The sequence below is a fragment of the Rattus rattus genome, chromosome 7 (assembly GCF_011064425.1).
Source record: "Rattus rattus isolate New Zealand chromosome 7, Rrattus_CSIRO_v1, whole genome shotgun sequence".
In the NCBI taxonomy this organism is placed as follows: Eukaryota; Metazoa; Chordata; class Mammalia; order Rodentia; family Muridae; genus Rattus; species Rattus rattus.
This window is the reverse complement of record NC_046160.1, coordinates 118,471,661-118,484,027: the sequence shown is the minus strand read 5'-3', so window position 1 is coordinate 118,484,027 and position 12,367 is coordinate 118,471,661. Positions and strand designations below refer to the sequence as shown.

At 43.2% G+C, this 12,367-nt stretch overlaps 1 protein-coding gene across 1 annotated transcript in view; it reads left to right on the top strand.

The window, feature by feature from the left end:
* Window positions 1–12,367, top strand: part of Rapgef5 (Rap guanine nucleotide exchange factor 5) — a 230,402-nt gene that overhangs the window by 118,286 nt on the left and 99,749 nt on the right. Inside the window, exon 9 of the mRNA XM_032908351.1 lies at window positions 3,838–3,963. Within this exon, the coding sequence (XP_032764242.1) occupies window positions 3,838–3,963 (126 nt within the window). The remainder of the gene's footprint in view (window positions 1–3,837; window positions 3,964–12,367) is intronic.

The window sequence follows — 12,367 nt, the reverse complement described above, 5'->3', positions numbered from 1 at the left end:
GTAGCTGTCCTTGGGGCAGTGGGATTAGCATCAAAATAGGGCAAACCACAGCAACCCACACTGCTCTGGCTAGTCTGCCCAGTGCTGCCATCCACAGGAGGCAGGGTGAGCTCTTCCGTTCCCCTGCTTTCGTGCCCTCAGGAATGGCTCGTTCTCACCCACACCCCCAGAGCCAGTCAAGGTGTGGGGTCTACTCTCCCAATTGCTGCAGCCTGTAAGGGGTCCACCCAGATCTCCAGCTTTCCCATGCTGTGCCTTCACCATCAGGGCCAGCTCCACTGTGTTGCAAGGTTTAGGGCCAGTGCTCCTAACTACTGCAGATGTCAAGGGAGTGTGGGGGTGGAGAGGACAACACCCACACCACCTCATGCCTGACCAGTGGTGGGGCCAGCTCTCTCAGGCTCTCACCCCAGGGACTGGCTCATCTGAACCCCTTCCACCTGGACCAGCTGTACTGTGCTTCCCGGATGAGGTGCAGGGTCCAGTGTCCCGACTGCAGCCCCTGGTGAGTGGCAGGGCCAGTTCACCCACTCTCATGACCCAGGGCCAGTTTTCCCAACGACTCATTAGCCTGTATCTTAACTAAGAAACGTAATTATGTTAAGAAGTAGCATAGTTCATTTTTATGAAGACTAATTATTCACTGTTAAACTACAATGTATATTCCGTGACTTCTGTGTATATATATATATATTAAAAGCAATGCCACACTGTTAGTATAAGACGCTAAATATTCAATGCCCAACTTGATTCCTCCAAAAAAGCAGAAAATCCAGTTCATCAGTTCATTGCTATATGGGACTTTATAATTAATTTTATCTATCTAGCTATCTATCTGTCTATGTATATCTATCTACCTATCTAAATTAGATACATACCATGTGATGTTTCAATGTGTTTATACATTCTATAAGTTGAAACCAGGATAAACATATATTTATTTAAAAATGTATTATTTATTTATAATACAGACTTTTAAATATATTATCCTTTATGTGTGTGTGTGTGTGTGTGTGTGTGATCTATAGTCATACAGGATTATATTTTATTTTTATTTTTTTCTATTTTTTTGAAAATAAGCTTTTTTTATACGATATATATTTTTATACGATATATTCTCCCTCCCAATCCTCCAAGATCCTCCCCATATCTCCTCCCATCTGAATTCACACCCTTTCTGTCTCTTGTGAGAAACCAAACAGGCAGCCAGGTGGGAGGTAATGGTGTTCAGTTTCGATCTCAGCACTGGGAGGCAGAAGCAGGTGATCCCCTGAGTTGAGGACAGCCAGTACAGAGCAACTTCCAGGACACTCATGGCTAAAAACAACATTGTCATAACAAAACACTATAGGACAGAGAACCTCCAAAGATCCCATTGAGTTCGTTTTGTGTTGGCCACCTGCTGCTGAGTATGAGGTTAGTATAGCCCGAGAGACTCCATGGAAGAGAATCAATTTTTCATTTGCAAGTGATTATCAACTGGAGATGGCTTCTGAGTCAGGGCTGGGGGCCAGTGTCCACTCCTCTCGGTGCTGGAGCCTCCTCTGGTGCTGGCCCGGTCTGAGTTGATAGGTGTGTGTTTAGAAGGCTTTGCTTCGTTGGTGTCTTTTATCATCATTTCGTTCTTAGTCTTTCTGCCTCCTCATCCAGAGTTCCCTGAACCCCGAGGAGAGAGATTTGATAGGCACCTTGTTTAGGACTATGAACTCTTTACACAGCCTGTAAGAAAGCTATGTGATTGGACCCTGTACCTCTCTGACGGTCTTACCAGCCATCCCCTGACCCATCTATTCTACTGTGATGATATTCCCTTTCTTGATCCTTCAGCCAGCATGCCAAGCAGACCAAGCCTGGGGGTCCTCGTTCTCTGGGTAACATACACCTCCCTGTGTGCTGACACCATCTTTTTTTCTTCTTCTTTTTTTAGGATTTGATTTAAATGCCATATTATTAGAAAATCTCCAGATTTGGAGGTGACCTCTAATTATTGCTCTGCCACCTACCACCCCCCATGCTTTTTTTTTTCTTTTGTCATATGGTCTCTCGTCTCTCTCTCACATACCACCTCTCTCTCTCTCTCTCTGTCTCTCTCTCTGTGTGTGTACGTGTATCTCCGTCTCTCTGTTTCTGTCTCTCTCTGTCTCTATCTCTCTCTGCCAGCCTCTCTCTGTGTGTCTTTCTGTCTCTGTTTCTCTCTCTCTCTCTCTCTCTCTCTCTCTCTTTCTCTCTCTCGTGTGTGTGTGTGTGTGTGTGTGTGTGCGCACGTATATATGTATGAGTGCTTGTATGCGTGTGCATGCATATGTTATAATCTTCTTCTTCTGTTGAATTGTTGAATGCAAACCTGAGGGATGTAAGGGACGTTGAGGTATTTAATCCTATAGCTCTAGGATTTATTGTGGGTGGTTTTCAAAGTCTATCGAATGATGTATAAAGTAGACAACCAGAGATATATATCTCAAAAATATTAAGTGATATTGAAATAAATATGTGTGTTTGATACTAGAAAGATTGTGTCGTTGGGTAAGGGATAGCCCTTGTTCCAGTTGCTTTAAAAGGGAAAACTATGCTCATGGATTGACATTAAATAACTTCAAGAGTTATCTAGGCTTCTACGGGACTTTCCAGCAGTTCTGGCTGTCCACCAATGTACAGGATGTCTTAAGATAAGATGAGGTCCTTGTGTGGGGAAACTTGGGAAAGAAACTAAAAACACCACTTGTGAAGAATGTTAAAAGCACAAGCCTCACTCACACTTTTAGTGGGAGAAGTCTGCTTGCTGCCCTCTAGGGGTCTGTGATGGCTACTTGGAGAACTCTTCTCTCCTGATCCTTTGGGAATAAAGTTGAGCTGTTGCTTTGCATGTCTGGCTGTATTTCAGTGATAAAACCCAGTCGACAATGTGGGTGACTTTCACACAAACTGCTAAGACCAGGAAGCTTGGAGGCTCATACAGTTCCCATCCCCATATTTGGTCACGTTACTGAGTATGTTCAAATCCTGTAGGTTATGTTGGGTAAATAAGGATTCAGTGGTTTTGACTAATCCTGCCAAGTTAACTTCAGGTTTCTTTGTTAGATCATGCCTCAGTATGGCTGTGTGAACCATTTGGGAAAGAATTTGAGTAGAAATGTTTTATAATCTCTGTGTTAGAATGACCTCCTTTTTTTTTTTTTTTCCTGTTCTAAACTAAAATCACCTCCTTCCTATTTTCCCTGCTTATAACATCAATATATGAAGAAATGCATGATGCTTAGTGAGTTGCTTCTAAATGCTCACGAATGCTTTTACTTACACCCTCAATAGTACTTTTCCAGTTGTGAGGGGAAAAAAAAAAGTTTATCCCAAAACCTTCTTGCTAACTGTGCTTGTCCATGGAATGATCCACTCGGGCTAAAGAATTGGGAAGTTGTAGACTGTTATTTTTAGGACTCTGTATCACTTCACCCCTTTTGCCAGAGTGGTTCCTGGCTAACTTTCCCATGAATTTTTAACCTTTTGCTAGGCTTTGCTTATGTAACAGGAAACAGGCTGTCAGGAACAAACAAATGCCAGCATATCAGGCGCACACGTAGTAGCAAATGATTTAGTTTGCCCTTCCAGCTCTTAAAGTAGACAGATACATGCTCTCTCAATTTGGAGTCTCTGGCATAGTATCTCCCTACTTTAAAATAACACAGATTTAACTTTGGAAAGGCAAAAATCTTTCACGATGGCCACCATTTAATTCAGGTCACAGTTAAAAAAATGCGCTTATTATAGGGTGAACTCTGTGGTGGTGTCATGTCCTGGGACTGCGGATTTAAGTATATCTTCGCTTTTTCTCCGACTCTGAAGGCTGGGGTGATGTGTAAGCTTCAAGAGAGAGATGATATCGGACGTATTGAGCTGGTCCACAAGCTGGCAAGAGAGAACTGTCAGTTTCTACAGACAGACAAAAAAGAACCGGAGAAGTCGGAACAGGTAAGTCCTTTCCTCCTGGGGGTGTGGGTTTGAATGGCTGGAAAGTGGTTCTGCTTGGCTGTATGTGTGAAGGTACAAATATTTTATTGCAATTGTATGGGATTTTTACCTCTGCACAACATCCTTCTAACTAAGATAGCAGATGCCCTCAACTCTCAATCTAGTGACTTTGGAACTCGGTTTGTAAGAGAACTCCTCTCAGAAGTGAGTCATGTAAAAACCAAGCTACGAATGCATATCTGTCATGACTGTGAGTTGATAAACTCCTGGTCTTACACTGGAAATCTTGTGCCATTACATAGACCGGAGAATATAGATTTTTTTTTTTTTAAAAAAAACAAATGTCCCAATGTACTTTCATATTCATCTTGGTCTTGGATCTCATCTCCAGGGAATGTACCCTGGGTCACTAGAAATAGATAAGGACAGAAAAACAGATTACAGCCGCCCTCAACGAGGGCGGGTCCGATGGAGACTCACCAGTAGCTTCTGAACGCTATGTTCCAACAAGAGTGATATTGTGTGGATACAGTGAGAGCCGGGTGGGGGGAGAGGCGGGCAGGACGAGCTGCTTGGTCCCCTGAAAGCCGTTATTCAGCGGGAGCCTGAGAGCTGAGAATGCTACCCTCAGACTGGGAAGACAATGTGGCCACTTTCTTTTGCCACATATTGTGATCCGCTGATTGTTATTTGTTAAGACTTCACTCTTGCTGTCCCCAGTGGCTCACAGAGGAGAACAGTTCTCTGTCTTTCTCTGGCTATAACTTTCCCTTCACATTTTCAGACCTTGCCAGGGGAGAAGAAACTGCTACGTGCTCTTTGAGCCCCAAGTCCATCGATACAAGTGACAGGGTTTTCCTGTGCAGGCAGTGGCTTGGGGACCTCTCTGGCTGGCTGTTCAGCTTATAAACATGGGATATTTTTAATAGCTTGGCAGCTTAGCACAGTAGCAGTTGGTACCTCGAGTAGAAGGCATGATAAGATAACTTCGGAGCCTTGAGATTGAACTGTTGCAGGGCTAGCTGTGTAGCTGGAAGATTCACCCTCTGCCGTTTGCTGGGGACTGCTGAGAAGTTCAAGAACTTGTTTAAGGTGTTAAAAGCATCCTTCGCTTTTAAGTTTGCCTGTGTCATAGCCTAATCCTTACCTAGTCATATTCTTGGGGTATTTATCTATCTCAATGTGCAGCTTCAACTTCTCAAGCTCCTCCTCCTTTGGACTCATTTTAATTAGGAGGCCAGCAGCTTTCATTGCCTTTTTACTTCTAGATGCATCATGAGTATTAACTATTGATGGTGTGGAAACGTGTCACAGTGCAATGGTGGGTGTTCTTCCTAGTGGTCCTTTAAATGAATGCTGATTCTTATGGGTGATTGCCAATGAGATGCACGGAACCGGTGACAACTGGAAATAGGGCAGAGTTGCTCAAAGCAAAATGGTATAGTCTTACTCTACAGGAACTAACCGTAGGCTTCAGGCCATGAAGAACTCTGTGCTGTTCACAGGACACCTGCGTTACCTTCATTTTGTCATTATTGTAATACAGAATATTATAGTTACAGCTAGTGAGATTGAGGTTCCCTCCAAAATGTAGACATCTGAAGCTAGTGCTAATCACTGGTAAGGTTTCGAAAGGAGCAAGAAATTTCAAGTGTGAAGATTTGCAGTTTGGCTTATGATTATTTTGCTATTGTTGTTGTTGTTGTTGCCTTTAAACCTTTTGAAGTCTCTAAAACAGAACAGTAGTGGTTCTTACTTCTCTCATGAGTGTCCCATGACTGATGCATTTACATCTCTGAAATGTTTGCATCTAAGAGGGAAAGTGTATAAACAAACATTGGAATTACAGCTCTCCCCACACAGCCTTTCCCATCCAACTTAAAAATCTCCATCTGCAGGATGACCCCACTTGAGCCAGTCAGCAACAGAGCTGAAGCTGACATAAAGGAATGGCTGCCTATGTGTCTTCACAGTCACTATCTAAAAATCCAAGCCTTCTGCCCTCACGTTAACCTTTCATAGCTTGAGAATCTCTTGTAACCATACTTTTGCTAAGTTGAGTGTTCATGGGCTTTAGTTTGCGATCCCAGGCCTCTGCTCCTGCTCAGGGAAGCTCAGTTGAAGTGCACAGCAGCAGAGGAAACTGCAGTCCAGCGGTGTCAGCCCAAGTCAGCTGCCTGCTCTCCTTATCCCGCAGTACTGGCCCGGCCCTGCAGCTGTGCACGGGTTTCCTTCCTTCTGTCACTTTTAAATCTCATGCACCTTTCCCTGGCTGAAGCTAGCTCAATAAAGAATGGCAGCATTGAAGTTAGAATATCTGCCCCGTTCTCCCGTTCCAGAACATCCCTCTCCTAAATGTGTGCCCAGAAGTAACATTGAAGGATAACTGCTGAGCCAGGCATAGTTAGCGAAGCACAGTCCCTGCGACTCTTAGTGGCCCATTACGAACTGAAGGGGATGGGAGCCCTCAGAGGGGGCACCTCTAGTATTTTCTTGAACTGACAAATGCTGTGATTATAAATTCATGAAATCCTAAAAAACGTCTCCCTGTGTGTTGCGCCAGGGAGTTGCAGGAGGAAAAATTTAAAAGTGCAATTATCGTGCTTCTCAGGAATCCTCCAGCCCGTGCTCTGTTAACCAGCTATCGTCAAAACTGGCTATGAGGCAGCACTCATTTCTAGGTGTTGATAATTAGTACGTGGAGACTTAAGCAAGAGGGTAAAAATAGGACCGTATCTTCTAAACATTTCAGTGGGAGAATTAACATCCAGTCGTTAACTCTTTGAGGACGTGAACCTCTTATGTAGGTATAGAATGTGTGGGTCTTCATTGTGTGGTTGTATCAGTAGAGCATGGGGGCAAACAGGAATTCTGCAGTTGACCTTGGAGGAGGACTGGTGCACAGAGGGAAGGATGGGGCAGGGAAGGGCATTTTAGGCAGAACCATTGGTGACTCATGGGGAATGGAAACGGGTGGGCTGGAGGGAAAGCCGGAATGCAGTTGTGAAAGACGTAATAAGTCTCCCCAGTGAGTTTGGACTTGTCTCTTTGGCAAAGAAGACAGGTAACACGGGCAGTCGTGGGCCCTCGTCAGGTCTCTCTGGCTTTGGTTCAGAGGAATAGCTGGGCGAGGAAGAGGGGAACGTTGGCGAGAGTCTTACACAGCCGTTGTCGTCAGTCGGACAAGAGGTGCTAGCCTGTGGGAACTGAGAAGGCGGTAGATGTCAGGAACTGTTTAGGCATGAAGTGGTAGAGGTTGTGATGCGTAATGGAGAATGCATGTTCTTCTTCATATTGTTTCTTGAATACAGAGTAGAAATAAGTGTGTCATGCTGTTTTTTCTGTTTACCTTTGTCTCTGGAGACAGAGCTTCCTTGTGGCTTTAGATTTATGGCCCTCCAGTCCTACCTCTTTGGGTGCTGGGATTATAGGTCTGTACCAGCACGCTTGGCCATGATGTTCTGTTTATCACGAGAATGGTTGTTCCCTTTGGGGCTTTGTCCCCAAACCATTAAATTGGCTTTGCTCTGGTTTCCTGGACTATGCTGAAATTGTCTCAGATCTTAGAACATAATCTGGTTTATGAGTTGTTAGCCAGCTAATAGTACAGAGACCACATAGACTTTTTTTTCCAAGTACAAACCCCTTGAAATATCTCCAGGAGAGAGCAACTCTGGTCATGCCCAAATAAATTGGTCATTTGAACAAATGTGGCTGTTTGCTGCAATGCCATCTGCTTGGTTCAGAAGAGGTCCCTATTAGCATTAGGCTTGGTCTTCTGAACTATGTCTTCTGAGGTAGTCTGGTTAATACTGTCATTCTGGAATGTTCTCTTCTTATTTCATTCACTAAACATTTACTTAGGTTGATATCATAGAGAATTTAGAATAACTGCACTGGATCCCGTTCCTCAAGAAGTTAATCTAGTTGTGGAAAAAAAAAAAGATATTAAGATAAAAGACAGACCCACAGGATAGACTCATTGAGAACCTGCAGAGATAAACTTGTGTTGGGGGTGGGGAGGAGTTACAACTGGGGACAGTGGAGTCTGTCCTACAGCAGAGATAAAATTTGACCCGGTTTAAAAAGTAAATCTGAGTTGGATTTAAACAATTCTAAGTGAAGACCTTTCCAGTCTGACCGGTTGGGAAGCCAAGGCTGATGGTGATTAGGTAGAGTTAGGCTCGGCGAATTCTGGTGTACATCTTTCTTTAGCCCTTGTCACTGGAGTAAGGACACACAGGAGAGAGGAACCTAAGATGACAGGAGTCATGGTTTCTCTGAAGAAGGAAAGGAAGAAAAAGAGGATGAGGAGGAGGAGGAGGAGGAGGAGGAGGAGGAGAAAGGAATGAATGAGTGAATGAATGAATGAATGAATGAATGAATGAATGAATGAATGAGACAGGCAGCCCTGGAGGAAGGGGATACAATGATGTAAAGGCACCTTAGGAAGTGGGGAAGCAAGATAAGGAAAGCTTGGGCACTTAGTACTCTGCACATTTTAGCATCTTGACATTTCTGTATAGATGTGGGTGTGATTTTCTGGAAGGTGTGTGTAGTATTTACCAGGAAACTGAAACTGTTTTCTCTTGCATTGCACCTTGTGCTCCGTGTGCATTACATTATGCGTTAGCTAACCAGCATCAGCTCCCATACCGGCTCCCCAGTGTCCACTGGTAGAATGTGTGTGTAAGCAATTGTTCAGCAGGACTTTCCTGAGGGGCTTTGCCTCCACCCTGCCTCTTCCCACCCGGTTTTCTTCAGTTCCTTTGTTAAGTCTGAGGACCCACCCTGCTTCCTTCCTCTTCTCTAATTCACTCATGAGATATGGGTGGGAAGGGGACTTGGCACATGCTGAGACTGGATCTTGGCGCGGTCTGCTGCCTACCCCAGGGAAAGCTGGATAACACTCCCTCTGGACAGGAATTTCCTCTTCCCCGTTTCCTGCAGCCTCATCCTGGAATTCTACAGACGTCAAAGGGGCTCCTTGTTTAAGGACTGCTGAGAAGTGGTTTAGAATATCTGACGACTGCTGTCACCCCTAGTTTGCATACCCAAAGTCTGTTCCTAGGACTTTGTTTTATTTAAAAAGTAGGGCTACATGTAGAGTGGAAATGTTTTTACTCTATGTGAAATACAGAAAAGGAAAGGTTTTTTTTTCTTGTTATACAGTTTATGTTCAAATTTGTACTATACATCTAGATGAGAATAATTTCAAATCCCATCAGTATTCCATTAAAAGTTTTCTATTAAAATGATTTAACCCAAAAACTATTTAAATCAGAATAGAAATTTCTAGCATCATTATTCATATTGAAAGCCAGAATTCAGAGGTTAATAATAGTTAATTCTTAAGACGTTAGTTGCCCATTTATGAAACAGAAGTCACCACACTGAAATCACATCACTCTTCTTGATAACAGGACCCTGACTTTGGGTTTGGGTTAGTATTAAAACTACCTTTTCATAGGAAACAAGCTTCCTCGAGTTGATTCTTTTACTTGATTTTGAATCAGTGTCATTCTGGCCTCAGAGGAATACAAATGGAGGGAGATGGTAACTTTTGCTCACAAGAGGTTTTTAACCTGGATCTCAAACATAAAAAATTTTCAAGCATATCGTTTTGAACAGAAAGAATCGCAGTGTCTTTCAAGACAGTGTTTAATGGCGTCTCAATAGTTCCATTCCGCAGGTGTTGAGGATGAAAGCCATAACCCAGCAGACACAGTTCAGAGTCATGTTCGTCCACCCATTTGGGAGCAAGGCTTACAAGCCTGGTTCACTCTCTGTGTTCCTGGAACTCTAGACTTTGTTTTGCTGTCTCCAAATGGCAGCTAGACTACCAATGTGTCTCGGGGCTGCTCCATGCTGTCTGGTGGAGCCATCTGCTCATTAACTGTTGTTTCGGGTTCTCAGAAGAAGCCCCATTGCAAATCCTGCCCTCCCCTCCCCCGACTTTAAATTAGCTTCAGTGTTTTTAAGAGAGAGAGAACTTTGTTATTTTGTTGGTTTTTTTTTTTCCTGACTATATGCACATTTATTTTGAAAGCTCAGATGAGAACGTGGATCCTGGCTCAGCTTGATTTCTCAAACTCTTGTTGTCAAAGAATCCTGTTTCCGTCTGTACAAGTGTTCCCTAAGTTTATTAGCTTCTTGCAAACTAAAATAGCCACATTATCTCCTCCATGGCTAGGAAATAATTAAAATGATGTACTGGAAACCAGATTATTTTCCTTGGCTGTTGTCTCCCTTGCCCCCACTCTCATGGTAGCTCTTTCTAGAACCTTGGCTACGCCATAATGCTTTTCTTCTCTGCTTCCATGCGTACTCGATCTGAACTAATATAACTATGTCAACACTTTATCAGCTGTTGTCTGGACAAGTAGCACTATAACTCCTTGGCAGACTGGTTTTATTTGGGTAGATACTTGAAGACAGGTTGTTATGGAAAAGGTGTCTGAGCAGATGGAGGGTCTATAAGAATCATGTACCAGTGAAGAATGGGAAAGAGCTATGGAAGAGTAGAGACGTGGAGGCATATAATTTGTTCCTAGGGAGCTGTCCAGACTAATTCCTCATGTAGTGCTATTGCTCTACAAGGGATTCCAAGACTAAGTTCAGTTACTCATGTGGGAGGAAGGATTGCAGGTATGTGAACACTATGAATGGGGTCTTCAAGTAGTCAAGAAACTTATACAAACTTCCCCAAGGAGAAGGCAGAATATATGTGGTTGGAAGAATGGAGAGATAAGGAGTGTTGGGCATGTAGAGAGAGGAAAGCCAAGTTTGATTGAGAGGACATGGCAACTGTAGAAGTAGTCAAGTGGCCACAGCATCCTGTGCTTGGTAGGAGGACCAGGTGACAAAGGCCTGAGGGTGTAGGACCATATGAGTTTAGTTTAGTGTTTATAATAACATTGGTACTGATCTTAGAACACAGGCTGTGGGGAACACAGAGGTCTTGTGAAGATTTGTGAGAGAGAACATTGGGTTTAGCCTTTGAGATTCCTCTTCTGAGGGGGGGGGTAGGTTTGATGATATTGATGGATGGTTCATACCCACTCCTTATGAAGTTCGCTCTCCGATTTTTCTCCCATGGTCTTCACTCTTGTTTTGCATGAGGCAGTAATCAGCATGTACATTTAAGGTCTGAGGAAAAACTCAGCTCTGGGGGTCTCAGTTCCAGAGAAGACAGAAAGTCTACTTATAGCACTGTTTCAATTCATTATCTTTCCCCTGAAATATACCACCGAGTCACCACTAATCTTTAAGATGGTGACTCGTATTCAGCCGTGGCTTTGTAAAATCAACCTATGAGCTGACATGTAACTATAACGAGGAGCCTTCTGTTGATGGTTGTCTGGCATACATTCATGTAAGCGCAACTTACTCTGTTGGATGTTTGACTGATTTGGATTCAGACAAAGTTTACTGATCTAAAATGATTCTGATACTCAAGTTGAAAAAGAAGAACTGAATTTATACAAGATTTTTATGTAGAATGAAAAAACCCTTTTCCTCCCCTTGTGGGAAGTGGGTGGGAGGGAAAAAAAATCCCATCTGGTATCTAGCAGCCCTGAATGTTGTGTTAAGGTAACAAAAATAGAGAAGCGTTTAAATATCCTAACGGAGCATAACAGACTGTGGGCAAGTGTACAGTACGCATTTTTCTAATAAGCCATGCTAAATATCCATATTTATCTTAAAATGAAATTATGTTCCTATTTGCTAGTCCATGAAAACTTTTGTCTTTAACATTTTGTTTGGTTCGGTTTTGCTCATGTTTTAAGAGAGAGCCTCCTACGTCCTAGGCTGGCCTTACACATTCTTGAACCTTGGGCCTTGGATCCTCTACCACCTCCTCTTCCTCAGCACTAGAATTCTGAGTTCGTACTCTTGCATACAGTCTTCTGAGGCGCTGGGGATGGAACCAGGGTCTTGGGTATGTTAGGCAGACACTTTCCAACCAAGCTTCTTCCCCTGGTTATGTCTTTGACTTAAAAAATTGTCTACTCTGTTATCGAAATGTAAAAGATATTGCTCAAGTTTTTAGAAGTCAGTGCTGTGGCACTAAAGCTTAGCTGGAATAGATTTTAGGGTCTTATCTCCAACGTTTCCTTCCATCCAAAGGTGGAGAAACAAAATTCTACGCACGCGCTCATTTGTTATACATCGGTTTACAATGAAATGAACAAAGTCTTGAATTTCAACAGCCCTTTATAAATGTCTTCTCTAGGCATGTTCCAGAAGTGGCTGGGCATGATGAAGGCATGGTGAGTCATATTAAAGGATTAGGGGATCTTCAAGATCCAAAAAACAGTTGAAGACCTTAGGGATGATCACAAGGCAGTTACCGTAGCAGGAAGCACCCTCAGGGCAGGGATTTGTAAGGGGCTTAGGAAAA